The sequence below is a fragment of the Gasterosteus aculeatus genome, chromosome 5 (assembly GCF_964276395.1).
Source record: "Gasterosteus aculeatus chromosome 5, fGasAcu3.hap1.1, whole genome shotgun sequence".
Lineage (NCBI taxonomy): Eukaryota > Metazoa > Chordata > Actinopteri > Perciformes > Gasterosteidae > Gasterosteus > Gasterosteus aculeatus.
Genome location: NC_135692.1, coordinates 6,822,335 through 6,840,216, shown reverse-complemented (window position 1 = coordinate 6,840,216; position 17,882 = coordinate 6,822,335). Strand labels below are relative to the sequence as shown.

At 48.3% G+C, this 17,882-nt stretch overlaps 2 protein-coding genes across 7 annotated transcripts; one reads left to right on the top strand and one right to left on the bottom strand.

Annotated features, from left to right (window-relative positions):
- Positions 1-119: 119 nt before the first annotated feature.
- zc3h7bb (zinc finger CCCH-type containing 7Bb) lies at positions 120-12,053 on the bottom strand. 5 transcript variants are annotated; one of them, XM_078102829.1, is made up of 22 exons: positions 11,717-11,912; positions 11,068-11,314; positions 10,891-10,952; positions 10,739-10,775; positions 10,325-10,522; positions 9,880-10,038; positions 9,524-9,664; positions 9,390-9,441; positions 9,021-9,301; positions 8,559-8,841; positions 8,261-8,319; positions 8,004-8,103; positions 7,741-7,902; positions 7,441-7,646; positions 7,249-7,349; positions 6,910-7,091; positions 6,637-6,716; positions 5,694-5,959; positions 5,486-5,591; positions 5,050-5,158; positions 4,739-4,872; positions 120-4,458 (listed from the first exon to the last, which is right to left on the bottom strand). In XM_078102829.1, exons 3-22 carry the CDS (start codon positions 10,947-10,949, stop codon positions 4,423-4,425), a joined length of 2,751 nt encoding a protein of 916 aa, XP_077958955.1. In that variant the 5' UTR covers positions 10,950-10,952; positions 11,068-11,314; positions 11,717-11,912; the 3' UTR covers positions 120-4,422. The 5 variants fall into 5 exon arrangements, with proteins under 5 accessions (XP_077958955.1, XP_077958956.1, XP_077958954.1 ...); XM_078102830.1 differs by lacking the exon at positions 11,717-11,912 and adding an exon at positions 11,410-11,625; XM_078102828.1 differs by lacking the exon at positions 11,068-11,314 and having other exon boundaries at positions 11,717-12,053.
- An 876-nt stretch (positions 12,054-12,929) lies between these two features.
- On the top strand, positions 12,930-17,748 carry rangap1b (Ran GTPase activating protein 1b). 2 transcript variants are annotated; one of them, XM_040177617.2, is made up of 16 exons: positions 12,930-13,097; positions 13,444-13,562; positions 13,678-13,805; positions 13,880-13,939; positions 14,076-14,255; positions 14,433-14,567; positions 14,717-14,875; positions 14,966-15,079; positions 15,168-15,267; positions 15,456-15,540; positions 15,680-15,830; positions 15,932-16,015; positions 16,113-16,215; positions 16,330-16,418; positions 16,523-16,644; positions 16,763-17,748. In XM_040177617.2, exons 2-16 carry the CDS (start codon positions 13,451-13,453, stop codon positions 16,842-16,844), a joined length of 1,704 nt encoding a protein of 567 aa, XP_040033551.2. In that variant the 5' UTR covers positions 12,930-13,097; positions 13,444-13,450; the 3' UTR covers positions 16,845-17,748. The 2 variants fall into 2 exon arrangements, with proteins under 2 accessions (XP_040033551.2, XP_077958957.1); XM_078102831.1 differs by lacking the exon at positions 12,930-13,097 and having other exon boundaries at positions 13,443-13,562.
- Positions 17,749-17,882: the final 134 nt, after the last annotated feature.

Genomic DNA, 17,882 nt, shown 5'->3' with positions numbered 1-17,882 from the left:
AGCATTTGGATGTCCTGATCTGACCCTTAAACTAACTAGTTATAAATACGCTCAAATGCATGCATTATAATAATTTGACCAGATTGTCAATTGTGATCTTCAATAAACTGAAAAACACATTTTCTTTCTAAAATAATTTCTTTATTAAATGCGTTCAAGAGATTTGGTCCACTTATGAGATCATGACCTTCCAACCAGGGAGGAGAAAAGAGAAAACAAAGTCAAGAAGACAAAACAAAATGTAAAAATACAGTACAAAAAGAGGCCTTGTTTTTTCCACTTCTTACAACCCTGGTTTCATCATCAGAGTTGTTGAAAACAATTCAAAGAACCAATATTTTCTAACCGATAAATTACATTTTTTTTGTGGCTGTGTAGGTGTGTGTTGACGATGGGAATCAAGTGCCTCAAACTTTACCAGCAGGCAGGACTGTTACATACTATTGCTATGTTTGCATGTTAAAGCCCCCCCCCCACACACAGGGAATAATCACGTTATTGTAAGAGCACAATGAAAGAGCCTGCGCGTGTTGGAGGGTTCTTGTATTGCAGCCACTGTAAATATTGTAGTCCTGAGTACTACAAAGCTTGCTGTTATTCGTAATGTAGCAGAAATCTGCCTGACCTTCAGTTTGGGTCATTAATTGCTTGCTTTTGACAACAGAACATGCAACACATGTTCCACTGTGAAGTTCAGTTCCATCATTAGCGTCCTTCTCCAACTATAGAGAAGCCCCCCAAACGCTGCACTCCTCTGCCCTCAATAGAACAACCTACTCCAACCGGTCAGGAATCCACAAATCAACTGTCCACTTGTTGCAGGGGCAAATACATATAATAGATGCCAGACATAGTCCCTTTTTATAAAGCCAATAGTTATACATTCAAAAAGAAAAATTCCACCTCGCAGTTAGTTCATGTCTTTCAGACCAAAGTTGACAGGTGGCTGATGTAATCTTTCCATCCCGGCCGCCAATGAATGACAAAGAGCATTTAAGTGTGAAGAACACTACCAAAGACTTGTCCTTTTAACACCATGAAAAGCAACATGGGAACAAATTGACCCCAAAAAGAAATAAAATCACACAGCCACAAAAAAAAAAAGGCGAAAAAAAAAGCTCCACCATCTCTTATCTAAATTACCTTATAAGGGTGTCTAAGTATTATTATAGGTATCAGGTATCATATAGTGTATATAGTAAGCAGGAATATACAATAGGGGTGTGTATCATCTTATAGGTGTAGTATAATGAATAAGGCGCTACACAGGAGTATATAGGCTACTATGTATGCTTTTGATTTCATATCTGTCTTTGCTTGGTGAATCAATTTAGACAAAAGTGCACAGCACAGGCAGTGAGCAGCGAGCTCCGCTGGCAGGGTGAACGGCTAACCGTATATGTATATATACCGTCAATCATCAACCATCATTGCCCTCTTATTTGGGGTTTTTTTTGGGCCAGTGTCTGAATAACCCGAAGGCTTCTGAACAGACCTCAGACGACATGAACGCACAGCGGGTCCACTGCGCTGTGTGTAAAGGCTTCTACGGGTAGCGGATACGTGACGATTCCACCTCAGACGCCTCACAGCGAATATCAGAAGCGGGACGTTTCCCTGCTCACTGCCTCCCACAGACAGAGCCGTGCCCTGCTGCATAGACGCATATTTACCATTAATTATTATATTCATACATGGATACATATATAAAGAAGTTATACATTGCAATGAACATACGTATATTGATAGCATATAGAGAGGAAATAGAAATAGTCAATAGATAGCAATCATTATCATCATCATGTTCATCATAATACTAGGAGTAGTAGTAATACGATCCCTCAAAAGAGGCTAATACCCGGGCTGTTCCAGACAAGGGCTCATAATTAACCACCACCCCCGGAAAAACAAAAGCGTCCAGCAGAACTGACCCTAGATCTGGTTTTGAGGTTCGGCAAAGGCCGGTCGGCCTGTCTAGATTCTGATTGGGCATCACGTGTCTTCAAGAGCTGGATAATTAAGACACTGCTGGCTGTGGCGTCAAAACCATTTCTCTATTTATACAGCGACTGCAGACGGAGGGAAGATCACCAGAACACATTCTTTCCACTGTGGTTTGATGCGCTTTTCTGAAGCTAAACATGAATTAACTCTTTTGAATGTTTGGCCCCCGCTGTTCCCCCAGTGCTCTGGTTGAGTGCAACGTCAGTATTTTGGGAATAGAAGCCGTTATTTTTCCGAGCAGAAATCCGTCTGGACAATGAAAACCCAATGACCCAAAAGTTGCAGAGCAGGAACGCTGAAACATTCTGAAGTTACAGTTCAGCTGCTGAACAAAGACAGAAAAGCCTCTCAAGTCGGCGACTTTGTTTCTTCCCTTCTGCCCCCCACAAACCCCATCTGGAACAACCCACACAGAATTACTAAAGGAAAAAGAATCATAAAACAAAAACAAAAAACACTATAGTCATCTAGTTCAGTGATACATGTCAGAGAGAAATACCTCAATAACAAGCAGTTCTTTTATGTAATCAATGCAAGTTTTCTGGTTATATATTTATTAAGCTTAACTGCTAAGTTATCAATTATTATTAGTAATATACCATTATTTGTAAATATGTATAATATGCGTGTATATGTATCTGAATATAGACATATGTCCTTCATGTCTGTCCACGTTAAAGGCCAGAATAAGACGGCAACAGATATCCTGCCTGTGTGTGTGTGTGTGTGTGTGTGTGTGTGTGTGTGTGTGTGTCTTATAGGCACAACATGTGGTGAGAATGGTTTCCCCGCCTCAGGCTAACAGGTTTTCTAATGCAACTGTTAATATTAGGAGCTACGGATAGCTATTAGGAACATAACAAATGGATGCAGATGAGGAACACTGATCTGAAGGTCGTGGGGGCACAGCAGTTTTTTCCCTGTGGTGTAATGACCTCAGTTCAACCGAAGAAGTGGCAACACGCCCTCAAATCATCTTAAATACTTACATACATTCATAATCCTCCATTTCATTTTTCGATCTTGTAATCATGTATTTCTATTTAACTATTATAAGCAACTAGAGTCTTCTGCGTGGGTCGGCACGCTCACTATGCGTCGGTCCAAGTGAGGTCATTACCTCTTATGGGGCATCGGCGGTCTGAACTGATCCGACGCTGTTAGGACTGCACGTGTGCTGCAGTCACTCCTCTCTGTCGGCTTAAAGCCGCTCGGTTGCTTCTGCAACGATTACTTTGAGTCGTTGGCCGTGTGTTCGTAAGCCTCTGGTGTTGTTGGGTAATTAACACCCACCTCCCCTTTGTGAACCTGGAGCGCGGCTGAGTCCCACTACGTGGTTGTGCGTGTCTGTGCCCGTCCCATGCCGGGAAAGTTACGTAACCAGCTGTGAAGACGCCGTCTTACATCTGCAGCGGAGGGAGGAGGGCTGTCTGGTCACACGCGTTTACTTTGGGGCATCTAAGTATACTTGCATACGTTCCACAACCACAGCAACGTTCTAAATGACTAATTTCCTAGTTTTAACGGCCCATGCACGGCATTACATTCATAGCACTCTACCAATATGGCAGACAATATAACAAGGAAGTGCAACTCGCCTTGGGGAAGAAAAAAATGCCTCAAAATCTGTGATCTCCAGAAAGCTATTTGACCCTCTCGTAAGAGAATCCCACAGAGGAGGAAGAAGAGCGGGATTTGGTTGTTGGGAAGCTGATTTGAGGAGTGTCCACTTGTATTTTTACAATTCTTCATAGTTTCTCTGTTGCTATCGACAACACTGAGGACTTCACGGAGGACTCCAAAGTTCAAATTTCCACTAAACGTACTGCTGAGTTTAATCAGTTTTAAATCATCACCAAGCAAATTATAAGGGCTGCGACCAGCGCGCCCAACCAAGAACTGCAGTGCAGCGAGGCTTTTAACAAAAAAAACTACATAAAAATAAAAGTTGGGCTTGGTGGACACTGACGGTCCAAAGAGCACTAGGAAATATTAGTTTATTAATTTTAGTCAGAGCAAAACTAGTTGTCTGTGGAGGTTCTGCAGTATAATCTGCTGGGGAGGAACCTAAAGGTGCTGCGTGTAACTGAAGCTTCACACTAAAACAAAAGCTTCCCTCACAAAACTGTTTCTTGCCTTTCGGTGCCTGTGATTTGTGTGTGTGTCATATGCCTTGTGTGTGTGTGTCATATGCCGTGTGTGTGTGTGTGTGTGTGTGTGTGTCATATGCCGTGTGTGTGTGTGTGTGTGTGTGTGTGTGCGCGCGCGCGTGCGTAGGGGGGGGCTCAACTATTTAGTAGCGGGTCCACCTTCTCTGATCTGGCCGGCTATACTCATAGAAGGTCACCCTGGCTACGACACGGCCGCTTCCCGTCTCTCTCTGTAGCTCAGCGGGCGATCGAGTCAGCACGGCAACTCTCAGAGGACGTCCCCGTCTGACGGCCGCCGGCCTCCCTGAAACGATAACAATCAGCATGGCTCGTCTCTCACGCGAACAAACAATCAGTAGATCCTGTAAAACCGGTGCACACTAATTTGGTTGTGCCTTTTCTGACAATGACTAACTTATATGTACTGTTGTAATGCAAAGCATCTAGATTTTTTTTGTTACCGGATAGAATTCTCAACATATCTATATTAAAAACATAATAAAACTTCAGCAAAGGAAATGAATGAGCCACATGAAGAGGGCCGATATGTGGAGGTTCCCGATGACAATGTCGTAACCTCTCACCATGCTCTCTGCGTAATCTGCTGTTATGGTGACCTGCTTGTCGTCTGGGGAGGAGCTCACGACCGAGCTTTCCGAGCGCCTGCTCTGATTGGTGAGCTGCAGCCACAGCTCGTACATCTGTTGCATGTCTCTCACTGCAGAGGGGGGTGGAGGGGGGAATAGGGAAAGGAAGAATAAGCGGTAACCTTTAACAACAAGTGTCGGGCAGCGGGGGCGGCCATTCAAGACAATTTGGTTGGCGTGATGATTCAATTTAGATAACGTCCTATATTCCACAACACTAAAATGCACTGTTGGACCCAGAAGCTTACGGCTGTTGTTCTTCATGTACGTCCAGACGTCCCTCTCCTCCAGACTGTGGGCGAATGAGCAGTTCCCAATGTAGTGGCACTTCTTCTGCTTCATCACATGCACACACATCTGGATGAGACACAGACAGACGTTTCCGTTAAAGTTCTGCAGACGAGCCCAACAGCATTGCAACAGAGGTTCCTATTATTTTAGTTTGTTCATCCCCCTGAATTGTGAAAATGGCACTTTGCTGTTGTCAATTACAGGCCACTATTGACTGTATGGAAAAACTAATACAGCGCAATTTAACTCAAAAACACACTGGCAGCCAGAGAGGAACAAGACTCGGGGGGGAAAGGAGCTTTACGACATCATACGACAAGGCGGAATCAGCTGTTCTGAACATCGGACCGGCGCAGGGGTGACGTGAAGAGAAAGGACTGCAGAGGTACTCACGTCATACTGCTGTGGATATGTGCGGGAGAAAGGCAGAGGCCGAACAACAACCCACTTCTTCTTCTCGAATGATTTCACCAGCAGAACCCGACGCTCCTTCGTCCAGCTACGGAGACAAAGACCCACACAGAAATTACAAAAAAAAAAAACCACGGTCGCCAACTGGACTACTCAAAATGTACAGTCGATTGAGTCGATGGAGACGGACCTGTGCCGCGCTTTGGCGGTGCAGTACTTGAGGTTCTTGTCGGGCTCGTTGACCTGTCCCTCCCGCCAGCACTGGCCGCACACAAACTTCATTTTCAGGTTGAGGGGGCGCCCTCGTCCCATCCCCACGCCCAGTCCCCCCATTCCCAACCCACCCACCGGGCCCACACCGCCCCCACCCATGCCATCCCCCCCCATTCCCCCGCCTCCCAGTCCCCCCACTCCACCTGCAGACATGCTGCTGCTTGGATGGGAGATATGGGAGGGCTGAAAGAGAAATGAGAAGTTACACGTTAACATTCATGAAGCAGAATAATCACATTTTACTGTATTTTTATGCCAGAAACATGTGGGATTGGGAAAACAAGGTCGTCAGGGCTCATTGGGCTCTACAGGTGATGATGCTCCTGAGGTGACAAGAACTGGCCGGTCGCAATGTGTCTCAGAGGAATGTCCTGTACATACACAGAGAGTTGTACATCTTTAAATTGTATTGGCTGCATGCCTTTACACTGCCTGCGTGTTCCTGCCAGAAACTGTCAAATCTCTGCAGACAGAAACCATTTAACATTAACTAACAAGCGTCTGTAAATATATAAATCTTTTGGTGCAGTGTGAAGAAAGCAAAGACCCCACCTGTAACAGGTCACACCTTCGTGTTTCAATCCCCGTGTGCTTTGTAAAACACACCTGTATTGGCTTCTCAGACCTCACCCTCCGATCTCACAACCAATACACATCCTGGGTCCTTCCTGAGAAGCTTAGCCCACCCGACACCCACCTCCTGTTTAACTCTCATTTCCTGTAACCCTGTATGTATATTTTCAGAAATAATTCTACAGCCTTGTTGTGAACGTCTGTCTCCAAAGAATATGGAATATGCTCTGAATGCAGAATTGGACCCGATAAGAACTTTCATACACCACCCAGGTTTCCCCTCTCACTTTCTGCTGCTTCTGTGCGTTCTGCTCCAGCCTTTGCCAATGCCTCTTGGACTCCTGCACCATCTCTTCGTGGGTGATACCTGACGGAAGAATTGTAATAACTAGATCATAGTTCATAGTGAAATAAAGCAATGCATTTGGCAAGTCACTATCATCAATATGGCAGACCTCTGACATCATTCACGTAATGCAACATCTTGTGGTGGAATACAAAATATATTCCTCGCCACTTCACGATATCCCTTTCAAGGCTGACGTGTGCATTGTACCGACCCGTATCCTGCTGCAGCACCCAGCATTTGAGCTCTATGACGGAGTGGGCGAAGGAGCAGCTGTCCTCGCGCTGGCAGCCGTAGCGAACCTCGTGGCGACACACGTCAAACTGGCAGAGCGGGTGCAGCGGTCGCACCTTACTGTAGCGCACGTTGGCCGACCTCACCACGTGCACCAGGCACCTGCAGCGGACACACCAGAGCAGCCGTGGGGTTTTTTAAGGAGCCAACGGACAAAATGGAAGTACAGTTGTTATTAATCCCCTCGGAGAACACACACTATTATTGAAGCCGTTTTGGGGGTTTTGGGGAGCAAAGACAGAAACCTGCTGTCACTCACTTGTTGTCGTCAAACGGGTGGCGTGCGGTGAGGTTCGAGCAGACCGCCAAGTTCTCTTTGCTGCGCTTGCTGATGATGCGAGGCTTACTGTCAAAACATTCCTGGCGTGAAGAGGAGGGATGTGCGTACAAGTCAGTCTTGGTCAAATACAACAAAGAGGACGAGAGAAACCGGCAGGCCCGTCGGCCTCACCTCACAGAGGAACATGAACATGCCCATGTGGAGCTGCAGCAGTCGGGTGACGCTGAGCGCCCGTCTCTCGGTGCTGCCCAGCGGATCGAACAGCAGCTCTCGGCTCAGCGCGCCCTTCCTCTCCTGCGTCCACACGTCGATCTCCTCCTGGCAGTAGGCGAACGTACAGTTCTCCCCATACTGGCACTCCTGGCGCTCCTGCACCTCTGTGAGGGGAAAACGTGTTTTTGGATTTCTCAAAGTAATTCACCAAATCGTCAACAGCCGTTCCAAGCAGCTTATCACATAATGCATACATACCTTTACAGAGTACAAACGCCCCCAGGAAGTTGTTTCTCGCGGGCCTCGGCCGGATCCGCTTCCATGTTGGGTCATCTGTGTTTTTGAGGCGGCACAGAAGCACATCCCGTTTGCAGCGGTGTGCTGCCTCCGGCTGATACTTATAGTCCATCACTCTTGGTCCTTTGATCCAGAGGGGGGGGGGGGGGTAAAGATGAGAACGATGTTTCATTTTCATACAGAAAAGAAGGGGGGCGGGAGTAAGAGGATCAGCTTGAACCGACCTATTCGGCTGTAACAGGCATGACAGGCCTGCCGAAAGTCGTGCGTGACTGCCAGAGGATTCCTGGAGAGGAGAGAGAGGTTGGTTCCTGCAGCACCGTTCTGAAAAAGAAAAATGGGGAACACAGAAATGTGACGTTAAACACGGAGACCACTTTGCGGCAGGGTTAGAAATGGCGGTCAATCCCAAATGACACCATTAACAGCGCCACGAAGAAGCGGTTTGTCCCACAGGAGGGGACGCAAATGCGTTACTCACTGCATGTGACGCGCTGTGGTTACGCATTCCAGGGATGAAGCTGTGACACATTCGTCCCCCTGAAAAAGACACAGACACAAGGCAACCGATGTCAGACACCATGTTGTAATAGTGCTGACTGGACAACTTTTGGGATAACCCAATGGGACCGTGAACCTTCATGGCAAACATGTGCATGCCGTGTGGACATTACTTTGACTTGTCAAGATTTCCGATAAAAGTGCATGAAGTGTCAAAACGTACAACCAACAAATCCTAAAGAAGAGGGGAAACATCCACATCCTGACTCTTTGCTCACCAGGGAGAGTGTACTCAGACAACGAGTCCAGCCCGCCAGCCTTCCCTTCTCCACCCGTGGCCCCTGAGGCAAAGCATCCCAGTGCGTCCTGCGCCTGGGTGGAGCCCTGGTCCCGCTGGCCCAGCGGCGTGCAGGGCTCCACGGGGGTCATTTCACTGACGGTGGAGCTAAAGAAGTTCGGCGCGAGCTGGGGTGTCGGGGCTGGGAGTTTGGGGGAGTATGGCGGCCGGAGCCCCACTGCAGTATTGGGCAGGTTGGTGGGGATAGCACCCTGGACTGGACTCTGTCACAGGAGACAGAGACAAGCATTACGTTATGATCCCATTCACCTCTCCTTTCAACAACCTTTTTTTTTAATATTATTTTTTAAAAGAGGCATTTCTAAAATTTGATCAAACAAATTCATCAAATCCGTAAAACACATGTGAAAAATAAAAAAAGGAATAGAAATTCTGTCCCTACAGTGGAGTATGACGACTGGTAGATCTCTTCGCTCATCTGTCCTTGGTTCACCTCACTGACTTTCTTGGGGTTGCAATCCAGCAGGCCGCCCAGCTCGTCCTTGCTGCATTCATCCATGTGCTCGGACACGGGGACGGAGTACGGCATGGGCGGCAGGCCTTGACTGCTGGGGCTCTCCGACAGGTCGGTGCACGGGGTCACCACAGGGGTCGCCGGGTCGTCGCTGACTGGGATGGGCGTTGCCAACGGAGCAGGGATGCACTGCGCGTTAGACAGGTCCGCTGAGGAGGTGTTGAGAACAGGGACGTGGTGAACGGGTGGGAGTGCGGGTAGAAGCGGACGTGTTCACGGCCTGCAAGCGGGTCATACCTGGTCCCATGTCACCCAGAGACTCCAGCCCATTGGAGGACATCGAGGACATCTGAGAAACAGAGTCACAGATGTGGTTAGTCTCTCGTTCGGTTTCCAAGTAAGTAACTCTAGACTGCGGCAACAGCCCCCACCTCCCCTGTGGGTGGGGAAGACTCCCCGTGACTCTCCCCTTCTGTGGCTGTGGACTCTGTTTGAGGGCTGACGTAAGCCTTGCGGCCCTTCAGGCCCAGTTTACTGGCCAGGTCCTGAGCCAGGTCGTTCACCTGCCTGTCCTGGAAGAGGAATCACAAAAGAGAATAGGTTTCATTCACTTTAAGGTAGATAAATGTAATCTACAAAGTCACAAGTCATGAGTGAATATTTATTCTGCATTAACTTGAGTGCTTATCATCATTTCAGCAACTCGTTTTCTGAAAAAAACTTGACCCTTTAAAATGATTGTAGGAAAAAAACAATTTGCATTAATATTTCATCGCTGAGGACGTACGTGCGGTGCAGTGAGCAGACATTTAGTTCCACACTCGTAGGCCTCCCGGATTCGTCCCAACTCCCTCAGACAGATCGCTTTGCGGTACAAAGCCCTGCGACTGCCTTCTGACACACACAGTGCACTTTCACAGTCCTGGACGCCGCGCTCGTACTCCCTCTGAGGCCCACGGGACAAAGACACAGTGAGCACTGGAATTTAAGAGCCGTTTTACGTAGAACATTTAGAGACTTCCGCAAGAGTTAAAAACCTTCCTTCAAGATTAAATCTGGTTATTACAAAAGAATCCCATACTGTAAAATGACATTTTTATAATAGCCATGAAGGCGGCCACATTTACAGACGCATAACCTGGATTTGAAATCCTGGCATTATGCGGATCAAAACGTAGAGATACCGTTACACGCGTGACACAAACTAACATTCCCTCGGTCTTCTCCCTCACCGTCTGGTAGCAGGCAGCAGCCCTGTTGACGTACAGGCTCTCCAGCAGCTCGTGAGGGATGACGAGGGCCTCGGCCTGAGCATAGCGGGCCACGCTGATCCCCTCGCCATACTGCTGGCTCGCTTGGCGACAGTCCCCATCTCGAAAGCAGGAGTTGCCCTCGTCCAGCAGGTTGCATACCAACTGGATCACAAATGGCTGAATGGGAGTTGTAGAGAAAGGACAAAGACGGATCATAATGAGGAGCGTGAGAGAAGGGGGACATAATTGTGACGGTCAGAGGGACACGCGGAGAGGAAAAATTGGGAGACAAGTAAATCAAAACGGGGAGAAACACCATCACAACGTCTGAGCTCGAAATCCATGAGCACCTGTGAGCTCACTGGACCAAAAGTGAAAAGGATGAATGCAAACCTCATAGCTCTCTGGCTCCGGGAACGGCAACGATGACCTGTGGGCAGAGGGCAAGAGAGGGCTGTCATTGCTGCCCACGGGGTGTAAATCAGGATTCCACTCATTAGCGTCCTATAGAGGCCCCAAAAAGGCAGGTTCACTTGTGTACTTACTGGATAAAGCTCATGGCTTTCTGGATTTCCTCTCTGCGTTTCTGACGATCGGGATCCATAGCCTGAGGGTTATGACAAGGTTGACTTGCAGCCGTTTTAAACTCATTAACAGCTTTGACAGACAACAACAGGCTCAATACATTCACAGCTGATTGAATCCACAAAAGGTTGAAACACCTGTAAACTACTCGCCCGAGATGAGCCGAGGCCTGCGACTAAAACACGCTCAGCAACCACCGGACTGAGCTGCTGATCGATGGCATTTTAGGAACCAGTTGAGGACACAGTCGGTCAGGATCACACGTATTAAAACGTTGGCCGTGTTTGAGGTGGGACGTCTGCGAATAAGCTGTAGCGGTCGCCCGTTAGCCAGTGGCGTTAGCCTGCGGTAGCGTGGGACATGCAGGCGTTTCGGTCGTCAACTCTAAAAAAAAAAAACGGTTAACCGACTGCGCCGAACGCGAAATAACGTTACATGTCTTACGTCGGCTTGTTTGCCGATGACGTCACTGTGGGTACCGTTAACGCCGTGGTGGGTTCGTCGCCGGGCAGCGAGGATTAGCGAGCTAATGCTAACTCGCCGTTGACGCTTTTTTTTTTTTACTCTGACAACATGCTAATCACTGCAGCTTAGCTTAGCCAAAGGGAGGAGGGCAACAAACAGTCATTCAATGATTGTCGTGTTTCAGAAGACACCGGCGTTGTTTGGGTATAATTGTTGTTGAGCTTGTATGTGTGTCTACGCTGCTTTCTTTACACCAGTGTTGGCCGGCTACCTGTTAGTTGGCTAACTTAATGTACCAACGGAGCCCTCGCGACGACTCACCGCGGATCAAGTTACGTCGCTCTTCAGATCAGCGGTTTCTTCACCGAGACGCGGCGATAAAGTCGAGAACACCACGCCGAATATCAGGCAATGTCCCGGCGCATATCTGTCCACGCGGTGTCCCTGTCATCGGGATGTGGACGGAGCACGAGATTCTCTGCGCTACGACTGCTGCTGGACACGGAGTCGCTGTTTGCTAACGCTAACTAGCCAGCTAGCTGTTTCTGCGAGTGCGGCACTGCAACAAGTCCCCGGGAGAAGTGCGGCCACGAGGGGGCAGCAGGAGCTGCGCCGCCGGCCCGCTGCTGCTTAGTAGTGGAATGCGGTTCGATCAGGGCGGAAATAACTACTGCGATTACCCTGCATTCACGCGTTGCTCCAATAAAAATGTTATAGAAATATAACGTTAATATACTGGTCTTTGTATATCTACCGCAATACGTAACATTGCGTGCAATTATTTTTGTTAAGATACATCTCCATTTGCAGCAGTTCAGTTCAGTATTTAATGTATGAATGACTGGAGTAATTGAGGTTTTGAGCATGTGGTTCTCCCACAGAGGGAGGAAGCACGCCGGCGAGTCCTCTTCTGCGGCCCCGTTCCTCGCTGTCAACGTCAGTGTGGATAGGGGTCTGGTCTACGAGTTCTGACACGTGGGGGTCACCAGCCCTGTATCCGGGTTAACCTTTACCCTGGCTCGCCTTTGACCTCTTGAGCTTCTTCCATAACGTTTTCCCTGTGAGGAATCCAAATAAGCTAGTGTCGCTTTCGATAGTGACCCAAACCTTAGCAGAGGAGTTCGTAGCTCCTCACGCAGCTTTTACTGAGGCTGGTTGAGAGGTAACAATGTGAGGGCCCCAACCTGTGCCAACTGTCCTCTTCTCTCCTCTTCTTTACTTTTGTAATGTGGACTATGTCTTCGTGGTAATTTTCAGTGAAATGAATTGCGTTGAAGGACACATTTCTATATATTTATGTAGGCTCTCGTGCTACATTATTCTAAACTTTATATTTGACTTAAGAGTAAAGTAGTGTAATTATAAACTTATTATTTTACTAAATGTAAAAACAAATTTAATTAATTAAACTCACACTTAAATTGATAATACATTACAATTGACAATGTCACAGTAAAATGGCATATTACATATTAATGATGCTGTTCGTTGGAGTGCAGGTACATGAATCAAAGGTAGTTCGGGGTTGTACCAGCAGGTGGCGGTAAAACGGGGTAGATCACTTCTAACTGACGTAACCAGAAGCAACGAAGAAGGAACCCGGGCGCATGACGTCACGTGGTTGAGCAACCGGCGCGCGGCACGGAAGAGCGGCGTGTGTTCGCCATCGTTTCCTTAAGAAGAACACCAACTTCTCTCCGCGGTAAGGGTTCGCGCTTCTCTGCGAGGTGAACGACCGCTGAAAACACCGGCAGAGACGCGAGGACGCGGCTCATGACCTCCGGACTCACAGCCGCTTCAGTTTCGGTTCAAACTTTGTCTCATGTTGCGTAGTTCCTCCGTGTAGCACCGACGAGGCTAAACGGCTAACCGGACCACGAGCGCCGTTGTTGTTGTGGTCCGCTGTTGTTGTTGTTGTGTTCTCTACATAACATAGTTATCCACGGTGACATAATACACCACTTCTACTCCTGCTGCAGGAATAAGCAGATAAAGCTACAACGATCGGCTCTTTCCTTCTATTGTCTGACTCCCTGATGTTCCCTCAGAGTCGCCATGGCCTCGGATGACATTGCTCGGCTGGCTGACGCGCTTTCCAAGACCCACGTCGGAGATGGAGAGCTGAGCTATAAGGGCTTGGGCCTGAAGCTCGACGACGCGGAATCCGGTGAGAGTCTCTTGCTTCTTCCTTTTGATTTTGAGTGTATCTTCTTAAGATGATGGTGGCGGTCTCCTCCTCAGATCTGACCCCCCCCCCCCCCTGGTGTGTTTTCTGCTTTCAGTGGAGGAGCTGGTGCGTGAGATAGAGCACTACACGGGCCTGAGAGCTCTGCGCCTGGAGGGGAACACGGTGGGAGTGGACGCGGCCCGGGCCATCGCCAAGGCTCTGCAGAGCAAAGACCTGCTGCAGGTACTCGGCCCCCGTAGACAAGAAGACTCCCTTTGCTGCTTTGCTTTCTTCTAACCGCTCGTTGTGTCTTTCAGAGATGCTACTGGAGTGACATGTTCACCGGGAGGTTGCGCTCGGAGATCCCAACGGCCCTGGTGAGAAATTCAGAGGCTGGTTTGTTCAGTCAGGGTTTTCTGGATTGGAGGTGTTATGCAGTGTTATTGTTGTTACACTTCTTCAGTCGCCCCTCTGAGAAACATCTCACACGTCGTCTTTCTGTGCCTTCGTCAGAGGTCTCTGGGCGGTGCCTTAATGAGTGCAGGGGCCAGGCTGACCGAGTTGGACCTGAGCGACAACGCCTTCGGGCCAGATGGTGTGAAGGGAATCGAGCAGCTGCTCAAGAGCCCTTCCTGCCACAATTTGCAGGAGCTGAGGCTAAACAATTGTGGGATGGGGATCGGCGGAGGAAAGGTAGGTTTGTTTTGACTGAGCGGGTAAATCACTGATCCCCCCTCCAAGAAGCTTATTTTCAAATGGTACTTTTAACCTCTCCCTTAAGAAACTAACGTTAAAGTAGGAGGTTGTCTATATTCACAATGAACCACTTTTTGACATGTCTGCGTCACGGTGCTGTGTTTCTCTCTGTAGATCCTGGCTGAAGCTCTGATTGAGGGCCACAGACAGTCGTCAGAGCACGGAGCTCCACTCAAACTGCGAGTGTTCGTCGCAGGGAGGAACCGCCTGGAAAACGAAGGCGCCCGCGCCCTGGCTAGGGCCTTTCAGGTGACAATCATTTTATTGTTTTACGAATATTGATTAATCACGCTAAATTGCCGAGCATTTCATGTTCAAGAGGATTTACTTTTTTTCTGCCTGTTGTATGTTGCTGTGTATTTAAAATCGTACCCTCCTTTTTTTTCTTTCTATGTAAGCTGATAGGCAGCCTGGAAGAAGTCCACATGCCCCAGAATGGGATCAACCACGCAGGTGTGATGGCGCTGGCTTCGGCCATGCGCCACAACCCGGAGCTCCGCGTCCTCAACTTCAACGACAACACCTTCACCAAGAGAGGAACGCTGGCCATGGCGCAGGTAAGGCCTGTTCTCACATCCTCCACGAGTGCAGAAGATCTGTAGCCATTCGTTTGGGTCAAACGGCTTTTTCCCCCGTTGGCCGTGCAGGCTCTGAGGCATCTGAGGAATGTACAGGTGATCAACTTTGGAGACTGTCTGGTGCGCTCCGAAGGAGCCATCGCCCTCGCCGCCGTCCTCCGAGAGGGACTGCCGATCCTCAAGGTGCGCTCACATTGCAGTGCAGCCTTTGTCTTGGTCTGCCTTGGTCTCCAAGCTGATTACAGTGCTGTGTGGGGTTCCTTGTCTTCAGGAGCTCAATCTGTCCTTTGGCGAGATCACAGAGGCGGCAGCTTTGGTGGTTGCTCAGGCCGTCATGGACAAATCCGACATGGAGAAAGTGGATTTGAACGGTAGGCTGACTGGATCGGTCTGTGTAGCAGTTACGTGACAGATTCTGATGGCCGTCAAAATCCTGGAAACGCTGTGGAATTAGTTTCCAAATTCCATGTAGAAGTTCTGTAGGATTTCAGTTAAACCAAGATGTTGTTTCTAATCCTAAAAAAGGAAGTTTACTTACTCTTGTATGCAACTCTTCCAGGTAACAGTTTGGGGGAGGAGGGCTGTGAAGCTTTGAGGGAAGCTATGGAAAACATGGACAAAGGAGGCATGCTGGCATCACTCAGGTAACCTGCGCACACACACACACACACGTTGAGGGATCCAGGGACTCTTTCCAAAACGGTTGTCCAGTTCCTTCAGCGCCACAACTTATCACTGATCAGCTCGTTAATTGGAGCAAATCTTATCTTGACCTCACTGCAGTGATGATGAGGGAGAACCTGATGACGAGGATGAAGAAGATGATGACGATGCCAGCGATGCAAGTGACGACTGTGATGAAGACAACGGTGAAATTGTGAAGGAAAATGGAACAACGAGAGAAGGCGACAGTCCGGCAAAACCTCAGAGCCCGGTAAGGCAGCACGAAACAAACGCTCCTTTTATTCATATTATTCATTTCCAAACAAATGAAGGTGTGTTGCATTTCTAAACGTCCCCCCCCCCTCCCCCCAGGCTGAGATCATGTCCTTCCTCAGCTGCCCCTCTGCTGAGAGGCTCCTTCAGCTGGGAGAGATGAGGACGAGCCTGCAACAACAGGTAGGAATCGAAGTGAGCATGGAGCGTCCCACCAGACTATCTGACTATCTGGTTTAATGCAACGGTTCGGTAAACAGAACTCTTCCCCCCCCCACAGGTGGATGCATCTGACCCACACAACGCCGCCGATGTGCTGCTGAAAATCGCCGCTCTGTACAGTGAAGAACCGGAGACCAAGACGGCTGTCCTTGAAACCATTGGTAACTTGTCATGAAGTGTTCCCACTCGTGGTGGAAGCAGCGTCGTTGGGGGATCTCGCCCTTCTCCGTACCTGTGGCGTCTCACTAAATGACCTTCAGCGATGTGTCCCACAGATGCCGTGTTGAAGAAGCTCCTCTGCGGCTCAGCTTTCCAGTCCTACTGCTTCCTCTCCTCGCTGCTGGTCAAAATGGGACTTCTTAAGGTCCGCTCAGAACGCAAGGGCGATGGGGATGGGTTTGTTTAATGGGAAAGACTTGGGTCTATTGAAAACATTGAACTCAGATTTAGTCTTTTTCTGTGTTTCAGGGGGAGGGGAGGGTGAAGAAGGCGTCGCTGGTCCCAGGTCAGCTGTTGTGTTTGGAGCACGCGATTCAGCAGGAATACTTCACTGGGCACCACGCCTCGCTGCTTCACACCTTCATGTCGAAGTAGGATCATCGTTATGCACACAGTTACCGTTTGACAGTCAAATGTGAATGTGAAGCTCAATAGTAATACAGAACAGTTTGTAACACGTTTAACACGCTTGTCTTTGTGAATGGGCAGGAACGGTGGAGCTCTGGAGTCCTGCAGCAGCGCTAGTGAGAGGCTGAGCTCCACACTGGAGAAGTGCCTCAACCAACACTGATAACCTGCGACACGCACACACACACACACACACACACGTAGCGGCTTTTTTTTTTTTTTTTTTTTTTTTTTTTTTTTTTACTAACAAAACCAACAGGGAATCTTTACACTTGAAGAAGGGACTCAGACAGCCACTTAATGTACAGTATCTCCACTCATTTGTATATTTTGATGAAGGCAAAAACTGCAGAATGTCTTAGTTTATATTTTTGTTACTTATGCTTGTGACTTATATTTTTATAGAAAATAAAGGGAGCCAACAAATGGAAAGCTGGCCCCTTTTTAAACATTTCACTGTTAACAAAACATCCATTTTAGACGAGGCCCCCACGTAGCTTTACAGAGTGTCCAAACGCACTGTTGCGGAGTAGTAAGGTGGAAGTGGAAAGGAAAACATTCACGTGAATCAAAAGGATTTTTTAGTAATCCAAATAAATTAAAGAAAAGTAAAGGGCCGACTTTATTGTTCCTTTCCACTGGCGGGATGCTTTCCATGCTGTTTCCATGCAGCGCCTCTTCAAGCGTTGCTCCTCGGGTCCTGCAGAGCGCCGCTGCGTGCATCAGACTGAGCAGGAGTGGGCTGCAGGCGGGACCACTGGACGCCGCATGCAGCGCTCGGACCAGAACCACTTGTACATCTTTCTTTAAAAAAAAAAAAAAAAGGTTTTATCCATAAATCTGTCTAAATGAAAAGCGTGCTCTTATACATTGGGCTTGATGAAGTGCAGCTGCTGGTTGTACCTGTATGCAGTTAGCGGTGATGCGGCGCGTTTGAGGGAAGGAGACGCTTTCATGGATGACGTCAGACTGCACTGCATTCACATTGTGAGGAGAATTCCCGTTTGCCTGATATGTTGGTATGGTACACTGAAAGACTTAAATAATAAATAAAATAATCAAACAAGCGCTGACTCTTTATCTTTGTGTGGGAGGGGGAGTTCTGAATAAATAGCTTTTCTCTTTTTTAGCCGGATTATTCCTTTCACAGGCTCAGCAGATTGGTGTGGAGGTAAAAGGTGTGTGTGTGTGTGTGTCAGAG

What these genes read in the sequence shown, in the direction of transcription:
- zc3h7bb (XM_078102828.1), bottom strand. Translation starts at nt 10,949, where the DNA reads ATGGATCCCGATCGTCAGAAACGCAGAGAGGAAATCCAGAAAGCCATG. An exon ending in GTCTGCTCACTGCACCGCAC is followed by an intron (nt 9,665 to 9,879) that starts GTACGTCCTCAG and finishes TTCCTCTTCCAG; the next exon opens with GACAGGCAGGTGAACGACCT. An exon ending in TCTGGGTGACATGGGACCAG is followed by an intron (nt 9,302 to 9,389) that starts GTATGACCCGCT and finishes ACACCTCCTCAG; the next exon opens with CGGACCTGTCTAACGCGCAG.
- rangap1b (XM_040177617.2), top strand. Translation starts at nt 13,451, where the DNA reads ATGGCCTCGGATGACATTGCTCGGCTGGCTGACGCGCTTTCCAAGACC. An exon ending in AGAGCAAAGACCTGCTGCAG is followed by an intron (nt 13,806 to 13,879) that starts GTACTCGGCCCC and finishes TGTGTCTTTCAG; the next exon opens with AGATGCTACTGGAGTGACAT. An exon ending in TGGGGATCGGCGGAGGAAAG is followed by an intron (nt 14,256 to 14,432) that starts GTAGGTTTGTTT and finishes TTCTCTCTGTAG; the next exon opens with ATCCTGGCTGAAGCTCTGAT.